Raw genomic sequence first — 24,073 nt, forward strand, 5'->3', positions numbered from 1 at the left:
CATATATATATATATATATATATATACATATATATATATATATATATATATATATATATATATATATACATTTTAATTATTTTTTTTTTTAAAGAAATCTCTAATGATCACCAAGGCTTTTATTTAATAAAAAAGACAATAAAAAAATGTAATATTGTGAAATATCACATTTTAAAATAACTTTTTTTATCTGAATGTATTTAAAAATGTAATTTATTCATATGATGGCAACAATAGTTATTATTAATAATTATTATTGGTGCTCAATTATTAATAATGGTTCCTATTACTGTGTCAGTATTCTTTGATGAATAGAAATTTCAATGAACAGCATTTTTTATATTTTTTTTGTAACATTATAAAGCTCTTTACTGCCACTTTTGATCAATATAATGCATCCTTGCTAAATAAAAGTATAATTTTTTTTAACCTTACTTACCCCAGACATTTGAATGGTGGTATGTCAGTGTTTCCACAAAAATATGAAGGAGCACAACTGTTTTCAACATTGATAATAATAACAAATGTTTATTGAGCATCAAATCAGCATATTTGATTGATTTCTGAAGCATTATGTGAAAATTCAGCTTTGCCATGACATGAATAAATTACATTTTAAAATATATAAAATAGAAAACTTGACTAGATATTGTCACTATTTAATTTATTATTCTTTTTTTATTTATTTTAAAATAAAATGTGTGAAATATATCACTTTATTCTAAATGTTTAAAATGCCTTTTCTATACAGCAAACATGTATGGTGATATATAGCTTAAAAAATGGACAAAAAGTGCCTTATAAATGTCATAAAAGTACTCTGTACAACTTTAAGGATTTAATAGAATATAGAGTCACTGTAATTCTCTATAAATAGGTAATTAGATTCATAGGTTGTTGGATGTTAGAAAAAGATTTCAGATCATATTTGTTGATTTTCAGCGTGTTGTCTTGTCTCTCTTCCTGCAGGGTCTGGACACGGCACATAAGCAGCGTGTGGCAGAGGTGCTGGGAGACCCTGAAGTACGAGAGAAGCAGAGGAGCCGTGAGAGCCTGAACTCTGACACGGTGAAGTACGAAAGCGGCCCTGACGGAGGAGAGGAAGTGAGTATGAGCGTGGAGTGGAACGGGGTAAGTACAGTACACACCGCCCAGCCTCACACACACTACAATGCCCCGTGGGTCTCAGAGTCCTGGCAGGCAGAAATATACAGTGAAAGGCTTGTAATTCTGACCAGACAGGACACAATGAAGCTCCTCATAGGCCTCTGAATATATCCACCCCTCCTCACATCCAGAATTAGATTACATGAAGAATAATGCATTTGCATCTGTGCCAGTGCATTGATCAAACGCTTAATTTGAAACCGGAACATGAATCACTGGAAGCAGATCAAACCTGAAATTAGGTGCAGCTAATTATATTGTCTTTATATGATTAGAGGACTATTGATTGGTAACAGTGGCTTGTATGGGGTTTAGTATCAAAAGTATAAAAGTAACCAAAGTCAGTTCAGCACTGTTGCTCTCACAAACCTAAGAATGGCATGTGGAAAGACCCTCAAGAGGGCATTTCCAGGCCTGTTTCTGAGGTTCAAATAGTGTTGGATTAGAGTTACTCTTTATACTTTCTGACTCCACATGTTGCAGTCATAGTCCTCATGCTGAGTGTCTGATCTGTTTGCCTGTAGTGCTTTATAGTAGCCTGACTTGAAACCCTATTAATCCTTTCAACCCTGAATTAACATTGTACATACTGTTATATTTAGTACATACTTTTTATACATATTCATTTATATATAATACACTAAAAGTTAAACATTTGGAGACACTTGACTGAATTTATTTAAAACTGTTTGATTTAAAGTGTTATGCAGAAATGCTGTAAGTTAATTTTGTAAACAGATTCTGTTTATTATAATGTTTATATATATATATATACATATATAGTAGCAATAAAAATAATAATAATAAAATTAGTTTTATATTATTACATTTAATACATTCTGTTATTATTTAATTATAATTTTGTGTTATTATTATTATAAGAGGTGTGTCCAAATTTTAAGTGGTAGTGTATTCATATACTTTATATATTCAAGAGTATAAATGTTTGATCATTTTTAATTTATATAAGTTAAGTAATTGTATTTATATAAAATATGTGTGTATATATGAAAACATGTAGAGAGTAAAAATTAATTATTGATATACCTGTTTTATGAAAAAAATTGTTTTTTTAAACACCCTTTTATTAACAATTAATTTTGTGCCAGATACAATGAATTGTTTAAAAATATTCAACAAGTTTAATGAACACTGAATGATGTGACTCATCATAAATCTAAAACCGAATTTATTCATTAACTTTTCTTTTGTAACAGTTCATTAGATGAATATAAACTCTTCTCCTTTAAGGTAGCTGCTGTTTTGACCATCACACCTCTGCTGTAGTCTCTCTGCAATTCTGAGTCACAACTTTTATGCTGCTGTAGCAACAGTAACCATAGTGCCAAGACAACCAATCAGCATCCCCCCTGGCGAGAACCCACCCAACTCAGATTGTGGGTGGCTCCCATCAAGCTGGTTTGGCTGTGACCTCATTCACCTGAATTTCCCTTTTCTGTCTTTCTTGCTTACATGTCCTTGTTTCTTTCTCTCACACGCATATAGCTGAGGACTTCACTATATACTGTACTATTAGACTGTCTAAATCTCTTTTGCAAACATTTTTCTTACATATACAGGCGCTCACATACACACATAGGATATAATCCGCAAAATCTCACATTGACGTACATGTTGGGGTCACTCACATGTTGGCGTGGGCTGTGTGTTCTGTACTCCTGGTGTGTGTTTTTCTGATTTGTCTCATTCAATGCCTGCTCTAATCCTATTTGTGAATGCGTGTTTGTAAAATCTCCTCTTGCTTTCTACCTCTTGCCTGCCCGTTTTCATGCTATTGTCCTCATCTATTCATATGCCTCTCCCAACCAAATCTGAGGTCCATAATGTATCAGCTTGCACAAATCAATGGGTCCTCAGGGTTGATAGTGTGCCATTTTTAGACCGTGCACAAAGTTGATGGAATGGGCTCATGGAAAACAGCCTGTGGCTTAGACCTCTAAATAAAACTACTATGCTGAATTTATTTCGGTCAGTCATTTTCCTCAAAATAAGCACATGATCCTATGTGTGATCATAGCGGCAAGATTTGCTTTCTCTTTTGGATCATTGTTTTTTTCCAGCTTTTAGTTGCTTTGTTTATGCCTTGTTTATTGTCTGGTTCTTCTGAGTATATTCAGGATGAGCTCATTTTAATACCCATTTACATGTTCCCTCCTGACTTAATAACATACTATACGCAAATGCAAACACGAATGCAGTAAATTGCAAATGCATGTTACAGCCAAAAACGGTACCAACCTTTGAATAAAGACCAATGCCAAAAACCTGGCAAATACAGTTCAGTATCATCCTCAAAGGCACATTTATCAGCCGGTACCTTGTAAACACAACTTTGTTAGAATCGGAAGTTAGCATCTCTCTGGTTCTCTCGACAAAAAGCTGATAATATTTTTTTCCATTCGCTTTTGAATTATTGCAGAAAAAAAAGATCTGTGACCAACAAAAGTTTACGATTCTTGCACGGTTTTTTTTTTTATTTTTATTTTTTTAAGATCTTGACAAATAAACACAACTTTGAAGCTTAAATTTAATTGCCAGAAGTGAAAAGCTACAGTTTGGTTATAAATTAACTAGACCATGGTCATACAACTTTTACCATCACCATCACTAAGCTTCTAACAACTCTATCTCTTTATCTAAAATCTACAAGTTGGAAAGTTGCATTTGAATAGCTTGCAAGGGTGCAAGTGTAAACACAAAGAGGCTGTAAAAGCAGCATATTGAGTAGATGAATTTACTTTTTTAGCATCATGACGTTTAATTTCCCAGACAATCTCTGCAGTCTTATTTCGCCCCTTGTTACCAACCATCTTTTTCAAGACACCCAAAAACAGCATGAAAGCCTATTGAGCTTGTGTTGTGTTTCAGGCATTTTACCAAAAATCATTCAAAATACCCATTGACTTCAAGGGTTAATTCCCCCAAAATAAAAATTCTGTCATTAATTACTCACCCTCATGTCCTTCCAAACATGTAAGACCTTTGTTTATCTTTGGAACACAAATGAAGATATTTTTGATGAAATCCAATAGCTTTCTGAGAGCCTGCATAGACAGCAATTTAAAGCCCCGTTTCCACCGCAGGAACTTTACCCAGGAACTAGGGACTTTGGGCCGGTACTCGGTGTGTTTCCACCGCAGGAACCAGGATCTAAATAAAGTTCCGGGTAAAAAAAATTGCCCCTCAGAAAGTCCCTGCTCGCGAGGTAGTACTTTTCAAAGGTCCGGAACTTTCGGGGCGGGACTTGGGCGCTAAACATGCTGATTGGTTGTGTTCACACAGCATTGTATTTTAACAACCATTTATTTGGATAATTTTCAAAATATTACTGTTATTGTGTCATGAAATGTAGTTTTAAAAGTATTTCAGGTGAGAATGTAGTTCTGAATGTAGTAGAAATGTGTTTCGCTGATTTCGGAGACGTGAGCTCCATGCGATCAGCGGGCGCTCAGTATCATGTATCCCGACAAGAGCAGCCTCACCTCGGCTAGTCCTTCTGACATTTGCCGCTGGCTCTGATGTCTCTTTAGTGGTTAAACATAAGATATAATTTGTTTTGGGTAAATCTAACAGGTAATCTTTGGTCTTTATTCTATTAATCTATTAATATGTTAAAATGAAAATAAAAAGAGGCAATACTGTTTGATATATTTCATTTCATTGTAATGTAGGCTATATACATTGCCTGAGCTACATTTCTGTGGCTATTAATATGTTTAAATGAAAACAAAAGGAGGCAGTGGTGTTTGATATCATATTTCGTCTTATTGTAAATACAGTGAGGAAAATTGCAGTAGCCAAGGCGAGCTGACTGACGTATGCTGCTGTTTGTAGAATTACCGGACGTAGTTCACACTCCCGAAGTCGAATTGGACTGAGGACGCAAGTCTGAAATTTGCGTACTTGGTATTGAGAAACGTGCGCTGACCTACGTCACCAGACTATTAGCCTAATCTTCTCGGTACTTTAGACCACGATGGAAACGCAGACAGCAGCAAGTCTGCAGGAAAAAAAGTTCCTGGGACAAATTGTTCCACCGCGATGGAAACGCAGACAGCAACAGGTCTGGGGGACAGCAACAGTTCCTGGGACAAATTGTTCCAGGTAATTTCGGTGGAAAAGTGGCTTAACTGACGCGTTCAAGGCCCAGAAACGTAGTAAGGACATTGTTAAAATAGTCCATGTGACATCAGTGGTTCAACTGTAATTTTATACGTCAGAACACCAGCTCCTGCGTCAGCAGCACCACACGCATGCGTCGTGGTATATCATGAATACGTGTTGAAGACTGACATGGACGAGAAGAAATGATTGAATAGTCATTATTTTTGTTTTCTTTGAGCACAAAAAGTATTCGCAAAGCTTCATAAAATTAAGGTTTAACCACTGATGTCACATGGACTATTTTAACAATGTCCTTACTCCATTTCTGGGCCTTGAACGTGTCAGTTGCATTGCTCTCTATGGAGGGTCAGAAATCTCTCGGATTTCATCAAAGCTATCTTAATTTGTGTCCCGAAGATGAAAAAAAGGTCTTAAGGGTTTAGAACGACATGAGGGTGAGTAATTAATGACAGAGTTTTCATTTTTGTGTGAACTATCCCTTTCAGGATAATGGAACTGTAAGAGCAAAAACACCAACTTGTTTCTGGGTTTAAGGCTTGTTCCTGCAAACCCTGTTCGAAATGCTGCTTTTTGTGGGAAGTATTCACTCGTATTAAACATCAAACTTCCTCAGCAAGAACTGTTACTTCACCATCACAGTAGTTGACCTAGAAGAGTAAACAGACTATAGAACAGGGGTCATCAGACTGTCATCTGTCCTGCAGAGTTCAGTTCCAACCCTAATTAAACACACCTGAACCAGCTAATCAAGGTCTTACTAGGTATACTTGAAACTTCCAGGTAAGTGTGTTGAAGCTAGTTGGAGCTAAACTCTGCAGGACACCGGCCCTCCAGGATCAAGTTTGGTGACCCCTACTATAGAAGAAGACAGCTTGCTTTATTGCTATAGCGCCCCTTGTGGCAACTCTAAGAATACAGGGAGAAGACAAGTGTGTACTGGCGCATTTTAGAACCCAGTGACATGAATTCGAGCATTAGGGTTAATTTGCTTGCATACAGTATGTTTTAGTCGTTACTGCCATCCCATCTTTTGTGTTTCGCTTCCTATATCTTTCTTTTTTTTCCCCTCTTTCATTTTCTGTACTTTCAATTTCAGCCTCCCTAATATTATAACATTTTGTCTCTGTTCCTCTTTCTCTATAACCTCTCTCTCCTCCGTGTGTACTTACTCTGCCTCCTCTTGCATTGCTCTCTCTCTCTCTTTCTCGTGTGGTTGGCAGGTGCAACTCCAGATGCCTTGTGGTTGTTGAACTTACCTTCTGCATGATGGACGCCCTCCTCACCCCTCTCTGTTTTTCGTCTCCGAACGGCACCTTTCCTTCTCCTCCTCCTCCTCCTCCTCCTGTGGGCAATAAGTGGGCTAAAGCATGCCCAACCGGCCAAGATCCTTGGCCTTTCCTTCTTGTCAAAGCTGAACTAAGTCTCTCTTCTATCTCGCAGCACTATAATAATCTGTCAGTCTGTAGTATGTCAATAGAGAGATCTCTTCTTGTCTGTCAGTCTCTTTAACTGTTTGTCTGTTCATCTGGGATGTAAGCTGCCACTATGTCTTTGTGTCTCTAATTAACTTCCAGTAGAGCTCCTGCTGTATAAAGCTCTCTCTCCTAGTAAACACTCTCTGTTTTCCTGCTCAATTACTCCAGAGGGACTATCCTCTATTTCCTTCCCATCTCTTAACACTGACTGGAATTTTCATCTCAGCTATATTGTCTTAATTCAGCTGCTTTTGTGTTTAAGCAATAGTTCATCCAAGAATGAAAATGCTGTTATTATTTGCTCACCCTCATGTTGTTCCAAAACTATTCGCTGTTGTTTTTCTCCACTGAACACAAATGTATTTTTTTTCTTGATATTGACTATATCTGTCAAGCTACCATAAAAAATAGTCCATGTCTTGCATTATATTCCAAGTCTGTATAAAAGAGCTGTGTAACGAGAAAATACACGCACATTTGGAACGACATGAGATGAATCTTTAATGGAAGACAGAACTTAAGAATAAACCTTAGCCAGAGTATATTAAAGATAATTAAAACAAAGCCTACTCTAAAGTCTGTGCTTAACATACTGTACATCCTAAATAAAAGCAATGTTCTGGGTTCAATACAAATTAAACAACAGCATTTTTGGCATGATGTCAATTATGATGAAATTATATTATATTATATATATTTATATATAATATATATATAAGGTTTCAATAGTATCGCCACAAGTCTGAAGACAAAACAATAGAATAATTGCAGAATATAGCTTAATTTATGAAAATGACTATTTTGTCTTGTGGACTATATATAAAAATGTTATGTGAAATAACACATAAAACATAAAATAAACTGAGGGATGAGACTAAAATTATATGCGGTGCAGATCACCATTATGCCACAAATGCTGTGAACAGAGCTTCTCTTGTATTGAAGTTGGCATGGCTGTGTTGTTCAGCTTCTGTATAGACAAAGTCTTGCTTTCCACACACTTTTTCAAACATTTCATATTGACCATTATTGTGACCACTGTAGTAGAACACTAGAGAGGTAGATGAGATAGGACGAATAGAAGCATGTCTGTAGAATCTGATGCTCTTGTTTTCTTTCTCCTACTAACATGTTCTCTGGTGTGTTGTTGCATCTTGTGTCTTTCATAACTTCTAATAAAACTGACTTTGCTCACCACAGCCTCTGTCTGTGTGCTCTTTCTCTTCATCTGTTTTTGAATGCATATGTGTGTGTTTTTCTGGTGAAATATTGAAGCCTGATGTTGGTGTGTGTTTGTGAGTTGGATGTGTTGTGTCTGACTGCTGTAACAGCTTGTCTTTTTAATGGAGGTGTTGGTCATGATTTTTCTGGGTCAGTGTTGCATCTTCTTCAGCCCTCTCCTTCCTTCCCACTCCATCAACCCCTCCTCGCTTTCCTGGATGAATAGTCATGCTCAGGGTTCAAAGGTGAGAGGTCGCAGCAGAGCAGACTGTGGTAAAGATTGCAGTATCGGGAGCCCACAGGATATTTCAGGGTTCATATGATCATAGGAAATTTTCAAATATTGGGATTTGAAGGATTTTTAAAATTGGGATTTTGCATTTCAATTTCTGTAGTGAATATAAATCTTTCTAGTTATGCTCAGCTCATCAAATGTTTCATAAGCTAGAAATTGCTGTTTTGTGAGTGCAGTCTCTATACAGTTTTAAGGTAAATATGTTTGTATATTTATTCATATTTATTTAAATATGCTTGTAATCCATTTTGAACTAGCTTTAAATTCGAACTAAATCTCGTTTTTGTTCTACTTTTAAATTTGTTAAGAGAAAATTTCCTGAAGTTGTAAATTAAGATAAATAAGGACTCTGTTTATTCTTTCTAGAAATATGAAAATAACAAAAATTTAGCTGTGGTCATGTGTAAGCCATATTTAAAGAGATTCAAGAGATTCAGCATTTTAGGTAAATTAATTAGGTCCATTTTTTTTTTTACGCTTTGGAATTTAGCCATTTGTGGTGAAAGGTTAAATGGTTCGTAATATTATTGTGGAAATAACCTTAAAGGGATAGTTCACCCAATTGTCGTCATTTACTTACCCTCCTATTGTTCCACTTTAGTTCATCTTGAGGACACAAATGAAAATATTTTTTTAATATTCTCTTACTATTTTTGTCTATACATTGAAAGTCCATGCAACCAAAATTTTCAAGCTTTATAAAGATCATAAAAACATTGTGAAGTATCGCATACGACTCAAGTGGAATAATCCAAGTCTTGTTCATCATATAACTATATGACTTATAGGTTATGGTTTGGAAACAAGAAACTTGCAGAATTTTTCATACATCATTTTTGGGTGAACTGTCCCTTTAAATCTAACACCCCCAAGGACCATTTTTACAAAAGCAGGCAAGTGGTCACTGAGCCTGAGTGTGCTTAATAATGAGCATGTGTCAGTGGACGGTGCCCTCTTTCACTAATGTGCAAATGAGCGTATGTGGTTTGATGCTGTAGCTTTTCTGTTCACAGGACGGCTCGGGCTCGCTGAAGCGCAGCGGTTCCTTTAGTAAACTGCGGGCCTCTATCCGGCGCAGCAGTGAGAAACTGGTCCGCAAGCTCAAAGGAGGCAGCTTACGAGAAAACGAACCCAAAAACCCGGGGTAACTATCACCACTTCCCTCCCTATTCTCAGACCAAACCTCCCCTTTCCAATATCCCAAAACCTTCCCACTACGGACTAAACAATGGCTGGCAGGCGTGCGTGACACTGTGACCATTAAACCTCAAACACAACATACACTGGAATAGCAGACTGACTTGTGGTTTAAAAACTGGGGAAGGGAAATGCTCAGTCAGACTTTTGGGAAGACAGTGTTCAAATTTTTTGATTAGAGTTTTAACTAAACTCTGAAGTAGATCTCAAAGAGCTTTAGGATCCTAGAGGGACAGAATGATCTGTATCACCAGATATGTGTCTGGAATGATGTCATTAGGCTTTCTAAAGGGTCATTGGGACTGTAAATATGGAAAGGCTGAAGCGAATTAAGGTGAATGTCCCAATCTGAATTATTCTTTTAACACTGGATGACACCAAAAAAAATTATTTTTCCCATCTCAAAGTTTTTAAAAGGGATTTATAGAATTATCTCTTTAATGTGTGGGGAGGTTTACTACATGGAGATGGGATTTTGCACATTGTGATGACGTTATATTGAAGGAAAGTCCTCGGCCGGTATATGCGAAGTTCTCTCTCACCCAGTTTTAAGTGGATGAAGGGATTTGCTTGTTTTATTAACTGGACTATTTTTTGCACATGTACAAACCTGCGTAACCCTGAATTGACATCTAACGTGACGGGTGACATTATGATGCAGTGTGTTGAGGTCGACGCACCTGTGTCTGTTACTGGGGTTCCTGTAGCATTTCATTTGCCAGATGTGACTAACTTTCTCTCCTTACCCTGTAAAATGCAATTTATGTTTTTATTTATTCCTTGCATTTTAACTTTATTTTCTGGCCAGTGTTATGATTATTTTATGCCTTTTTGCTTGGTGGCTTTTCTCGATGCCTTTTCATGTCTGCTTGGATCTGTTTTTTTATTTGAGGACTTTTATTTCTCTGTGCTGTGTTGTACATTTGTTTCATTTTGAATAAACATTTCCATGCAAATTTGCTGTCTGCTGCATGCCTGTTTCCTCCATTTTCTGTCTTGTGGTCTCATTCACTGTGTTACCCAATTTTTTTAACCTCTCTTCTCATCTTCTTATACCATTTGTCTACCAACACCCTGGCAAAGGTCTTCTTTTTATTGTTTGAAATTCCCTTTACAAGTGACCCTTTTTGCAGGCTGTGACACGTTCCCACTGTTGTTAATATAGTAAATGTAGAATTTATTATATTTTCATTTTTTAAAGGAATGTACATTTGTAACACTATACTTTGGGTAATATTACCTTCTGACCACCATGATATCTCAAAATATTTTTTTTTCCTATCATGGATTTTATTTTATTCATTTATTTCGCTATTTGAGCAAAGAGAAAGGCAAAAAAAAATGTTATTTTAGTCTCCAGTTCACTGTACGTATAGAAATGTAGCCAATTATGACAAATTCTGCATCTGAGAATCCTGAAAATGTGAAAACGGTCCATTGCAGGTCCTGTTTCGTGTCTGTTTAGTATATAATTTTTAGTTATAAAAATTATGTTTAGTATGCGGTGTTATTAAAAACCATTTTTTTCAGTCCTAAAGGAATAGTTTACCAAGAAATGAACGTTCTGCCATCATATACTCACCCTCATGTCTTTTCAAACAGGAATGATTTTATTACCTGTCGATCTCCAGAAAGGACAAGAAAACAGCATACAAAAAAAACTAAAAGTGGCCCAACAACTATATATATATATATATATATATATATATATATATATATATATATATATATATATATATATATATATATATATATATATATATATATATATATATATATATATATATATATATATATATATATATATATATATATATATATATATATATATAAAAAAGACTATTTTAAAATAATTTTGCATCCTTCATATTCAAACTAGCATGTCATGTTTGGTTATATATATCCGAAAACCAATGGCATTTTGACATCAACAATGTCAAACTTGGTGTAATACATTTACATGCAATTTATTAATTTGTTTGTGAAAAATAGAAACATAGAACGTGCTTGAAACAACATGGGGGTGAGTAAATACAGACACATTTGACATAATAAAGTGACAAATCAGAGGATAAACAGAGGATTGAATTGTAATATCTGAGCCATAATGTTAGCACTGGACATTTAAACATTTTTTTGTTCTCTATAAAAATATTTATTTGTGAGTAATGGGAGATTTGTCAAACTCTAAATGGCGAATGAATAATATAACACAGTATGTCATTGCATGTGTTTCCACTGTGCTGTTTTTATCTAATTTCACATTGTAAGGTAACATCATTGAGTGAATGTTGCATTAACATGTTTTAACCCACACATTCCCATCCCACAAACCCCACCGTGACCCCTCACCCCTGGCCTTTGACCTAACTGACGTGCTTGCATGTGGCTCTCTCGGAAGCAGCATGAAGAGGGCCAGCTCTCTTGGAGTTCTCAACGAGCCGGATAAACCTGTGGCTGAACTCAAAGTAAGACAACTTCCTTCACTGCTCTCTCCAGACAGCTTTCTCTTCAGTTTCTCACTCAACCTGCTCTTGTCTCCATACTGAATATATTTGTTCATTTCGGTCTCACACAGTACCTCCTGCTCTCTTTGTTTTGTTTTTCTGGCCCATCTGTCACTTTACAGTCTTTCAGTCTCATACTCTTTGTTTTTGGGGGCATCTATTATCAACACATCCACAGCTCTATCATTTACTATATTAACACACATTAATGAAATGAATGTGTGAGATCTCACAGAAGTCACAGACTAACACATTTAATCGTGTTTGCTAAAATCCTTCGTAACCACTGATGGTTTTGGGTTACAAAATAAACATTTTGTTAGGAAACAATCCTAAAGTTGATGCATTGTTTAGTGCATTTATAATGTCTAAAGAGAAGTGTGTAGGACGCTCAACAATTTCAGATGATCTTTTTCCAATTGTTTGTTCAGTTCTTTGGTCTAAATCTATCTTTTAAGGATACTATGTAATGAAAAGGTCATTTTTAATATATTTTTGTGAGTCCACGTCTGTTAGCCCTGCAGCTATCTAAATGCTAACATACTCCTAAAAGTTTTATAACATTTTAGCAGTTAAAACGTACAGTCTTTCTTTTTTGTCCAATAAAATGCTTTCTAGAGCTCTTCCCGCTAAAACATGTTGCCAGCTAGCATTAGCAAGTAGCAAATCATGGTTCGCAGCTGTGTCGTAAACTAAACCTAAGGTCTGAAATGAAGTGAAATGAACTTTATGACTGATAAAAAAAAAAATATATATATATATATATATATATATATATAATGAATGTGTATAGTACGAATGAAATCTGGACGTTCTACATTCTGTATGTAGTCTTTGTCATGTGACTTACGCATTAGTTGCATCACTTCACTGCCATTTGTCGTGTGGTCGTATTATGGTATAGTTAAGTGTCAATTAGACGTGCACTTCAGAATCTCATGTTGCATGCTAGTTTTCACATATTATATAGTATAGGAAGCCCTTTATGTCCCACCCCAACTTCCTGTTTGAAAAAGAAATACTGTAAAAAAAAAAATGTTACAATTGCTTGGCCTGTTCTTGTTTCTCTTTGCGGGCTTATTTCAGGTCACACCCTTCACCCAAATATGGCTACTTCCCTACTGTTTAGTATTGATTCTTGGTCTTTTTTGCTCTGATTCCCACAACTCTGTGTCCTGGCAAAATGTCCGCTAATGCAATTTTCAACGTGTTAATTGATAATGGTATAAAATGTCAAATAGACTGCAAAACAAAGCTACAGTATACAATTTTCTTGTAGTGATTCAGTTTACAAGAAGGTATGACGGATTTTGAGAGTGACATTACCCTGAACTTACTTCAGGATCTATCCGGGTCCATGTATTGTCTCTTTCTTTTCATTTCCATCAGGAACGAAATAATCGTCTAAGGAAGTCGCGAGACTTGAGTTCCAGTCACACTGACCTGGCGCATTGAAGGTCTGCTGTTGGACGTCCCGATGAAGAGAGGTACTTAGAGGTCTCATCATCAGGCTGAAGTGAACTGTGTTTTTGACAGGACTACCTTCTCCAGAGGTTACTTTTGCTCTCGTGTCTCTGTATATGTATTTAATTTCTGGTAAGTTAGCTGTAGAAATGACAACTGATGTAAAAACTCAACCAGAACCAAAGTGCACAACAAATTTGAGATTATGATGAAAATGTCAAAAACCAGAAAATCGATAATGCTATTCAGGCTCAGGTTGAGACTAGACACTCTAATGGCATTTTTGCTGCTTTCATGTGGTTTATTTTCCTTTGTTTTATTTTGAGATGTACTTTGACGCTTTTTTGAAACCAGCAACTATAGGACTGTTTTTATTAATGAAGGATTATAATGACAGAGTTGTGCATATTTGTGTGTTTATAGACATAAAATTGTTTGGAGGGGTTTTTTTTGTACCACTTTCCCTCTTTGTGACTTAATATTCTGCTATTGATGACTTTAATGTTGTTCATACCTTGAGTTACACTAGAGGACCATGATGCTAAAGTATGGATTCAATCAAACGTATTCCCTCGATAAAGAGAGAACTGCACCGTGTTTATGAAGGTCTACGTTTACATGAGTGATGGTTCAGTGATGCACATTTTCTTACTGCTTTTGAGAAGTGGAAAGGGATCTGGTTTATAATGAAAGAAATGGGAAAATAGTAAAAAGAAAATAATTTAAAGTGGTTTACACTGCCGTTGAGATCTATGTGGATTAAATCTCAGGACTGAAAGAACGGATTCATTATGCAAAGTAACTGCACTTTGAACGATCTCAAAGGATAATGTTACACTATCAACCCTTTGCATGTTACAGAACTAAATTGAGGTGATTACCTCAGTTTTAATAGGTTACATTTGGTTTATAGATGCTTTTGGTTGACCTGTAAACTGAATATTACACATTTTCATGAACAATAACAACAGGAAGTCTTTCTGTTATTTGTGAGGTAAAGCATCGCTGTTATCTAACATGGAGTTATAAGTACTGCTACTCCAGATTAAAATGCACTGGAACATGAATTCTGCCCCCAGATGTTTAACTACAGTACCTGTTTGAAAGCGGTGTGCCTTGTGTGCCTCAGGCAGGTTCTTACTAATGACTGGAAGTTATTGATTTTGAGTGTGGCAGCAGAACAATTTGAGCTCTGTAAGGTCAAATGTCGGTCACGGTTTTACGAAGTAAATATTAATTTTTAATACTGTGGTCAAATAAAAGCCCACTATATATCAGTGTATCATGTCATGGATTTATGCTAATATAGTGCACTGCTCAACTGGCCTTCTTGACTTTGTTTATACTGTCTTTGTTCTCTTCCATGTAACTCTTTCTATGGGTGTAATATATTACTGTCTCGTGCAGTAATTCGTTCATCTTGTGTGTACAAGTGTTTTTTTCTGTAAAACGCATATTAATGCTCTGCATTGTGATGATGTGCAATAGGGTAGCTGCTGTGTGTTGGCTGGTTTTGATCTCACATGCAATGTTTTACTGACAAAAGCTGGAATATCTGCTTGGCTTGTGTTTCGGTTATCTTTGTACATTTTTACAGTTACATTTTTATACATCGAGTATTCAGTAGTTTTATGTCACTAATTTGAGCTTTGTTACACACTTGTGGGACTAAATGTGCCTTTCACATGTTCAAATTTGATTTTCAGATGGTTTATGTTTTGCGTTTTTGACTGTTGATCAGTTTGTTGTATTTAGCCGTCATTGCGTTTTTTTTAAAAACGGGGTTACTGGTGTGGCACTCACTCCCACTTCTCACTTTATGCTCAGTCCCACTTCTCACTTTATGCTCAATCCATATGCAATTGCATTGTTTTTGTTTATTTTCTTTACATTTTGTAACCCTAAATTGCTAAATATACACTCGAAAGTTACAATTAATATTACCAAGAGACAATATAGCATTACAAATTAAGGACAAAAAACCTGTATGTAGTATGTAATAGCAGGGACTGTTGTGACCTGTATGATATAACCCTGACATTTCTTTTTGTGGTTGTTGATGTTGCATTTCTACTGTCTGTCTCTGTCTTCTACCATTTGTGTTCATAATGTTTTGTATCATGTTGTTTATACGTGTGTATATTTGTGTGTATTCTGAACTTCTCACTGGACTCGTGTATCTTCCACTTTCTCAGGCTGCCGCTGTGCTGGCTACACTTCATTTGCTGCCATGTTTGTGGTGATGTGTGTTGCTCCGAATAGCGTATGGTAAAGTGTACATACTTGAATAAAGACAACAGAAGTACTCTACTCCTGTAAGATTTTCTGGGTTCTGGTTCCCCCTGTTGGCACTTCGAATTGTATTATAACTTTTTCCTGGTCATTCTAAGTATTTTATGTTCTGTGTTCTATGTGCTTTTTTTATGGGGTGTGTGATGAAATGTATTGATTTATCTTTACAATCTTACCTGGCACACAATAGGGAGGAGAAAATCATTTCTAGCACATGGCAGACAGCTACAGATAGTTGGAAGAGAAACGACTTGAAGGAATAGTTCACCCCAAAATGAAAGTTAGTTACTCTCAGGCTGGCTGTCCAAGATGTGGATGAGTTTCTTCATCAGAACAGATTTGGAGAAATTTAGCATTACATCACTTGGTCACCAATGGATCCTCCGCAGTGAATGGGTGCCGTCAGAATGAGAGTCCAAACAGCTGATAAATACATCACAAGTAATCCACAAGACTCTAGTACATCGATTAATGCCTTGAGAACTGAACAGCTAAAATACAAGTCCTCTGTCCATAATATGGCTTTTCCAGTGAAAAAAAAGTTGTCTCCTGAATCAGGAAAGAAATATGCACAGATCCAGCACCATTTACAAGCCAAAACCGTTCTAAACAAATGTGTCATTGGATTTTGATATAAAAGGACAACTGGGCATGGACTTTTTCACTGGAGGAAGCGTTATTATGGACTGATATTTAAACTAAGGTTTAAAGTTAAAATGCCTTGATGAATGTTTCTTACAATCAGGTTTTTACTTCACAAGACAATTGATGGACTTGTGTGGTTTACTTGTGGATTATTGTGATGTTTTTATCAGGTATTTGGACTCTCATTCTGACGGCACCCATTCACTAAAGAGGATCTATTGGTGAGCAAGTGATGTAATGATACATTTCTCAAACTGATCCGATGAACAAACAAGCTCGTCTATATCTTGGATGCTCTGAGGATGAGTACATTTTCAGCAAAATGTATTTATTTTTTGGGTGAACTATTTCTTTGAGATGTTGAGTATAATAATAAGGTATAAACACAGGCTTTATGTAATAGATAAATATTGCTCAAGTTCAAAAGTCCTAAACTTGTACTGGCTTTTCAAAACCAAAATGACAATGCTGAGCATTTAGGAAACAAATTTATTGCACATGATGGATGCTTTTATTTGAATAACTTAAATACTTTTAGGCTTTTACTATTCAACATAGTAAAAGTGTATTTTGTCATTTTCAAATGGTCAAAACAACAGTAACGAATACAGCAAACTAGACTACTAATAACATACATTGCATTGATCTTTCTTCAAACAGATACAGAGAAAAACATGATTAAAACAGCATTCCCACGTTTCACAACTTAAATCAAACCAGTAATGTTCACTAGACAGCAGTGAGGATATTTAATCACACTCATCTTTGGCTAGATGGACATGTTTTCCCTTATTCAGGCTACATACAACTGTCTTCAGTTTTCTCTTTTTACAAAAGAGCCAATGCAAAGACAGCAAAGTCTATGTAAAAATATGACAAACCTTATGAAAGTAAGGCAAAGATACATAATAAAACTAGATAACCGATCTCCTCTTATTCGTACTGTTGTTGACCCTCTCATTGTTTCATATAGGCAGACCTTTCCTTCAATACTTTTTCTTTTAGATTCAAAGAGATGTAATACTGCTTAAACCCATTTTAAACTGAAGTCCTTAATTTTCCCCCAAAACAACAATACTGATGTCTGATTACCACACGGTTAATATATCACCTAAATGCTGCTTTCTTCTTCTTCTACATCCACTTGCCTGTGTGTCATTTGCATCACAGTCATCATAACAGTGTACAGCTGATCCATTCAGAGCTTACTGACAATGAACCAAAGGAACTCAGTCATATCTGCATGCACACCAAGATGAAATGATATTCAGTGACTCACAAAGCCATTCCCATTCCCATATTGGGTGCTAAAAAATCAAGACAAATCTTTGCAACTCTTATGCATAAACAAATTTAACAATATAAAATGAGTTGAAGTGATGCATTCATCTTAACATAAAAACCCTACTTTTCTCTAGGTCTGTACAAAGAGCCTTGCTTTTATCATGCTTTGACATGCAACATTTCAGTCCACCAAAGGTTTACTTGTTTCAGAAATAATTCAATTCTCGACACAGCTGGGACCGAATGAAATGACTATTGTGAACTAAACTGATAGACAATTATGGATATTTCGATATATATAATTTGTCTACTGGAGTTGTGAATGCTCATGTGTTTGTCTCCTGACAATACAAACAGAAGGAAGTGCGTCCCCAATTCCCAGATGTTCATGATTGCCTGTCACAAAGTAATTATGAACCAGACCTAACATGTCTGTATTAACAGCAACAGAATCAGTGGGAAGACTAAATATGGTCTCACTGGACAGAATAGCAACAAGATGATGCGAAAAAATTTTTTTAAATAAATATGCAAACATGTTATCTTCTGCTACTTCTACCAAATACTGTTTGGTAGCCATCACAACCACGTACACTACTACACTGCAAATCATACATAATATGCATCTGAGAAGCTGAAGCTAACAGCACAAAACACAGAACAATCTGATGGATAATAGAGTTGATGGGACACATACAGACATACAAAAAGCCAGATAAGCTTTTTGGGAGTTAGGTGAATATGTAAGGCACTAAAGTCTCAAATCTCTTCTCCATTTCATCAAGGTGCCTGGAAAAGTCCTGAGGAGTCTTGTTGACGCAACAGATCTATGGGGAAAGTAGCTACCGTAAACCCTCCTCTTCAGTGGCATCACCTTCCTCATTCAAATGTGTGCTTGCAAATTCATGTCTTTAAATCACTTTTATGAGTGCTAAAGCCCCAAATGACTGTTGTCTAAAAACAAATCACGTTTCCTGGTACTGCAACACCAGTATGTGCAGGATTTTCCTCACCTTCCAATCGTTCTTTTGGAAACTCGCGCTCTTTCTCTGGACTCTTCTGGGTTTCGAGATGATGGATGGAAACAGGAAGAGGAGTTTACAGAGGTGACCTCATTTCCCTTCTGTCCTTTTCAGACAGTGATGAATCCCCTGTATGCTCAGCCCCAAGATCAGGTGTAGACCCTTATGCCTCCTAGATTGGTTGATGTTTTCGGGCAGGACTATGGGGAGGGGGTTACATGGCAACGGCAATTTATAGTTTGATAAATGGGCCGAAGTGATGGGGCGCTCTGATCTTGGGTGAGGAGCAGGAGTTGGAGGATAGAGATGGAGAAGTGGAGAACGGAGGAGATGACGAGAGGGCATCTGCACTCAGAGAGAACACTGTGGAGATGGCCACATCCACGATGCCTTGACACAGCTCAGGGTAGAGTTTCCTACAACCGGGAAAACCTTAATATCAATATTAAACTTAAGAAGCAATTGTAAGGGGGAAAAGAAGCTTTAGCAACTGCAACCGTAGTCCAAAAATGAATGAATTTGCCAGTTTTTTATCTAAAATGTGCTGCGAATTATGCATTACAATTTTTTTTTGCACAAAACTCCTTGTGGCGACACATGCAGTATGTGGAATACGTAATGCATCAAGCCACTCGATATGAAAATAAGGGACAGAATCATGATCATTTTCATGAGACTGTGTACTCACTGTGCACAGGCAGGTGCCCCGTTGATCTCAATTAGCCAGACTTTAAAGCTTTCGTCCAGCATGAAGTCGAAGCCAAAGAGCTGGAAGCTCTGGTAGGACAGGTGCTTTGTGCTGATGGCTGGCTCGATGCATGTGAGACAGCTCCTGTTGAGACAAGACGCAGGATTTCAGACGAACACCACAGGTAGTTAGACATCCTCAAATGAAGCATTTTTGTAATGGATCAGTGAGCTCAGTCTTGAAGAACAATGTTATAATTGACCTCTGATCTAAATGTTATGTTCATCTGGTTACTGAAGGTCACATTGCCAGTATATAGTGGGGTGCAAATATCTGAGTGAAAATCTGTTTTATTCATTTTGCATTAGTTTTAGTTCAAACAGTAGAGTGTGGTGCTAGAAATGCCAAGGTAACAGGTTCGATTTCCAAGGAAAGCAATAACTGATTTAAAAAAAAACTAATTATAATAATTGTGTACCTTGAATGCAATGCAATCTCTTTGAATAAAAGCCTTAGTCAAATGCATAAATGTAAACATTTAAAACAGAGAAGTGACAAAATGAGTAGGAAATATTCAAGATTCTGCACTAATTCTTCTTGTGAATTTCATGTCAGCTTGTTTCTTATTTCTCAACAATTTTCACTGACATTTGTAAGCTGTAATGTAATTTGCAACAGCGTTGCTGACTACAACTATTAAAGATCACTTTTGTTCATTGAAATACAGCTGAAACAAAATAAACATCAACTAACTCAAATAAAATAAGTTTAAGTCAAAGTACTAAAACTGAAAACAAATAATAAAAGCACATAGATTTACACAAATTTGAATTTAAATAAACAATATAATAATAAAGGTCGATTCAAAATATTAAGAAATACTATAATAGTATACAATGTAATACAATAATGACACTGATTTGTAAGGGGGAAAAAAACTTTTACATTTGAATAATTCAAATGTAAAAAAGTAAAACTTTTGGACCCCACTGTACATCTCTAACACAAAAAAATCTATTTTTCTACCTATATAACTCAATTTGCAGGCACACATGCAATCAGATTTGAAAACAAGGTGAAGGAGCACCTGATGATATGCTTGATCTGAGGTAAAATAGATGTTTCCATGGCAACGCTGTGTGTGGTCAACAGGTACAGTCTGAACTCATCAAAGAACATCTCGTTGCCCTCCTCAAAGCGGCCGTAATTCTGCGAATGCTCCTTCTGGATGCAGTGATTGGTCAGGTGACTGGTCATGTCCTGCAGATCCGAGCTGTTGTAGGGCTCAGAAGACGTCCTCAACACTCCCTCACGGTACAAGTAGATATTATACTGATGGTCTACAAGCACCCAACTCCTACAGACAAGATTTTATAAGTGCTTTGACTTCATTAGGATGGGGCATTGCAATTCTATGCTTTTCTGTAATCACATCGAAAACATTCTGCACGAAGGATTATACATCTCATCATACCTTATATCAAATTTACGATGGCCCGGCTCCAACAGCAGTGGTCTTTCCAGATACTTCTGAATGACATGCACTTGGCCTTGATTATCGATGAACTCAAGCAACTGGTTCGCATCATGAGATATCAATATACCTGCACCTGAACAAAGGGAGCAATAATCTCGTACTACGAAATCGTGTAGCAAGATTACACTTCTTTAAACTTGGCATTTTAGACCGATGGAGATTTGTACCTTTGGCACCTGCTGATGACTTGGCGATCCACACCGTTCCCTCTCCGCTTTCCTTTCTGGAGTTATATGAAGCTAAGAAGACCTCCCGCTCATCTGTCTTTGGGTTGCTCTTCATGTGGCTGATGCCATTGGTGGCCGGGGCCACTGGGGTGTTGAGGTTGGTTGGGTATATGATGTAAGACTCAGGGAACCAGTTACAAGAGTCCTTTAACTCTGGACTGGTCTTGATAATCCTAAACATCGAACATGCTTATTTAAATATAATTCACAACTTATGAACTGCAGAGTTTCTAACTCTATGACATGGTATAAAGGAAATAAGTGTGATTTGAAGACAACACTCCATTATGCAAACATTATCACTCATAAGATCATTTTAAAGATCTCATTAAAGTCAACTGAGGTTATACAGTAAATCTGAACATGAATTTCTTTCATCTAATATATCTTTAAATAAACCGCGTACTTGACCAGTGAAGCTTTGCGGCAAAGTTTATCGGCTCCTCTGTAATAATTCACCAGCTGCATCAGTCCTGGTTCATGACCTGTAGAGGACATTGTATTTGACATTGAAATATCGAAATATTGAGCAGTGAAGGCAGTGTCCTGCAGCTAAAAATACAATTTTGTAACTCAACAACAATTATAATAAAACAATAAAATAACAATCAGAAATGTGTCTTGAGCAGCAAATCAGCATATTAGAATTATTTCTGAAGGATCATGTGACACTGAAGACTGGAGTAATGATGCTGAAAATACAGCTTTGCATCACAGAAATAAATTATTTTTTTAAATACTGTATATGAAAACAGATGTTATTTTAAATTGTAATAACTTTTCTCAATATTACTGATTTACTGTATTTTTGATTAAATAAATGCACCCTTGAAAATCCTTAATCTTTTCAAAATTTTGACAGTAGTGTGTATATGTGTGTGTGTGTGTGTGTGTACTTTAAGTACACATTCTTTTAAGTTGATGTCAACATAATTACATGTTACTACAGTTACAGCTCAGCAGGAATGCAGTTACACTTTATTTAAAGGTGTCCTTGTTACAGTGTGATTATACATTTAAGTACAGAGTATTATTAATTAACTACAAGTACTTACATGGTTAGGGTTAGGATTAGGGTTACTTGTATGTAATTATACATAATTTATTGTTATTATAAAAGTAAGTACATGTAACATGTGTAACAAGGACACCTTAAAGTTTTACCGAATGCATTATAGAGTTGAATCTTTGTGATCAGCATTGATGTGTCCAGTGTTCAATTATTAATAGTGGTTTCATCATTCGTTATCATTAATTTAACAGCTTGTACTTTCCAAAGTCTCCAATACAGCACGATGTGCTGAAAATATGCAGACGTTAGGAGTATTATAACAACTTGCTGAGACTCATAACTTTCAATGCAAACATGTATACAGCATGGGGTTATAAGATGGCAATGCATGTTTAATATGCAGCTCTTGTTGAAATCATTTACCCAGACGTCCAAAAGGCAGCCGATTTCTCTCTCCCAGCATCAAATTAAACCGAGGATTGTCCTTCTTCAGTCGTTTCCATTTTCCAGCAGAGATGAGGATCTTGGCGACCTCGGCATACACAGTACTGTTATCATCTCTCAAAACAAACGTGTACATCGGTGAACTCATATTCCTCAGTCTTCTGCTAAAAGCCCAGAGGAGTGATGATGGTCACACACTAGCTAGCCGACTAACGTTATCTGTCTCCCAACAAAGTAGACCGAAACCGGACATACATGACTTTCTTGATGCTTCTTAGTTGTTTTTGCACAGAGATCTTTACAGTAAATAGTCGCGCTGTGATCCAGACAGAAAAGCAGGGCCGGGCATCTGGAAGTCACCCGCAGTGAATAGTAGGGTGTGACTCTTGAAGGATTTGCCTTCTGGATTCTCGCAGCTAACAGTCTACGCTAGCTTCCTCTCTTCCTATGGTTGTCTATGAACAGCATATTTTAAAACACAGCCCGGTAATAGGCTAGCGCAGTACAGAGTCCAAGAATAGATGTCGAATATATAACTACGCATTTAATTCCTCGCTTCCTCTGTAGTCGTCTAGACAGTAGACAGCAGTTTAAATCCCCAGTTGAAGCCTCTTTATCCCAACACGCTCGTGATGTGACGTACCGCTGGGAGCCAACGCACGCACGCCGCACAGACTTGTGGGTACTGTAGTTTTGTGCCACATAAGGGACGTACATTACAGCCCTTACAGCCTTGCTGATGTTCAACAGCACGACAGATGCTGCTAACGATAAAGACGTTGTAGTCTGTTTTAGCTATAAAGAAATTTTTTTGGCAATATTGGAACAATTGTCATGATCTTCAGAGCAAAAATTATGTAGGCTGCTAAATTATATAAGGAAAAATTATATTTCGGTAAATAATAATTATGACATAAAAAGTCGAAATTATGATATGAGACTTTTTGTGTTATAAATTCGGCTTTTATGTCATAATTATGACTTATGTAATAATTTATACTTTTTATGCCGTATGTCATACATATGATTTTTTTTTCATATGATACACATTTTTCCTTAATTTTGACATTTTATGTAGGCTAATATTGTTTACTTTTCATAAATATAGCTTTTATGTCATAATTCATTTCATAATTTATTTTTTTCATAATTTAAGTGGTAAATATGACATATATCTTTTTATCTCTTAAGTCTGTGTTATTAATATGGTTATATGATGTCAAAATTGTGATTTAGCAACAAACTGTTTTTCTAATGGGGCGGAAATGTAAATAGAGAACATGGAGAACCGTATCTTTACAATGTTATCATAACGTCTGGTCTGATGAAGTCTCTTTTTTAAGTGCTATCAAGGCTTTTATGTCATAATTCATTTCATAATTTCTTTTTTTCATAATTTAAGTGGTAAATATGACATATATCTTTTTATCTCTTAAGTCTGTGTGATTAA

The 24,073-nt window shown here is 36.3% G+C and overlaps 2 protein-coding genes across 7 annotated transcripts in view; one reads left to right on the forward strand and one right to left on the reverse strand.

The window, feature by feature from the left end:
• Nucleotides 1-15,782, forward strand: part of LOC107698151 (kinesin light chain 1) — a 52,190-nt gene extending 36,408 nt beyond the window's left edge. The window contains exons 14-17 of one of the 6 annotated variants that reach the window (XM_016499101.1): nt 970-1,131; nt 9,318-9,448; nt 11,903-11,969; nt 13,398-15,782. In XM_016499101.1, the coding sequence (XP_016354587.1) occupies nt 970-1,131; nt 9,318-9,448; nt 11,903-11,969; nt 13,398-13,463 (426 nt within the window). In that variant the 3' untranslated portion in view covers nt 13,464-15,782. Of the gene's footprint in view, nt 1-969; nt 1,132-6,533; nt 6,735-9,317; nt 9,449-11,902; nt 12,278-13,397 lie in introns of those variants that run through there. The other 5 variants (XM_016499102.1, XM_016499099.1, XM_016499100.1 and 2 more) reach the window with 5 other exon arrangements.
• A 1,126-nt stretch (nt 15,783-16,908) lies between these two features.
• LOC107698152 (tubulin--tyrosine ligase-like) lies at nt 16,909-23,268 on the reverse strand. Its single transcript, XM_016499105.1, has 7 exons — nt 22,603-23,268; nt 21,574-21,652; nt 21,108-21,340; nt 20,878-21,013; nt 20,491-20,760; nt 19,404-19,547; nt 16,909-19,131 (listed from the first exon to the last, which is right to left on the reverse strand). The coding sequence occupies exons 1-7, from the start codon at nt 22,769-22,771 to the stop codon at nt 18,948-18,950; spliced, it is 1,215 nt and encodes a 404-aa protein (XP_016354591.1). The 5' UTR covers nt 22,772-23,268; the 3' UTR covers nt 16,909-18,947.
• Nucleotides 23,269-24,073: the final 805 nt, after the last annotated feature.

This window comes from Sinocyclocheilus anshuiensis, unplaced genomic scaffold (genome assembly GCF_001515605.1).
Source record: "Sinocyclocheilus anshuiensis isolate Anshui unplaced genomic scaffold, SAMN03320099.WGS_v1.1 scaffold1734, whole genome shotgun sequence".
NCBI lineage: Eukaryota > Metazoa > Chordata > Actinopteri > Cypriniformes > Cyprinidae > Sinocyclocheilus > Sinocyclocheilus anshuiensis.

Bases quoted from the DNA above. Each gene is read 5' to 3' on its own strand.
- LOC107698152 (XM_016499105.1), bottom strand. From the start codon at position 22,771: ATGAGTTCACCGATGTACACGTTTGTTTTGAGAGATGATAACAGTACT. The intron at 21,653-22,602 runs GTAAATGATTTC...TGTCCTCTACAG, and splicing joins GCTGCCTTTTGGACGTCTGG to GTCATGAACCAGGACTGATG. The intron at 19,548-20,490 runs GTGCTCCTTCAC...TTGTCTCAACAG, and splicing joins CAGATCAAGCATATCATCAG to GAGCTGTCTCACATGCATCG.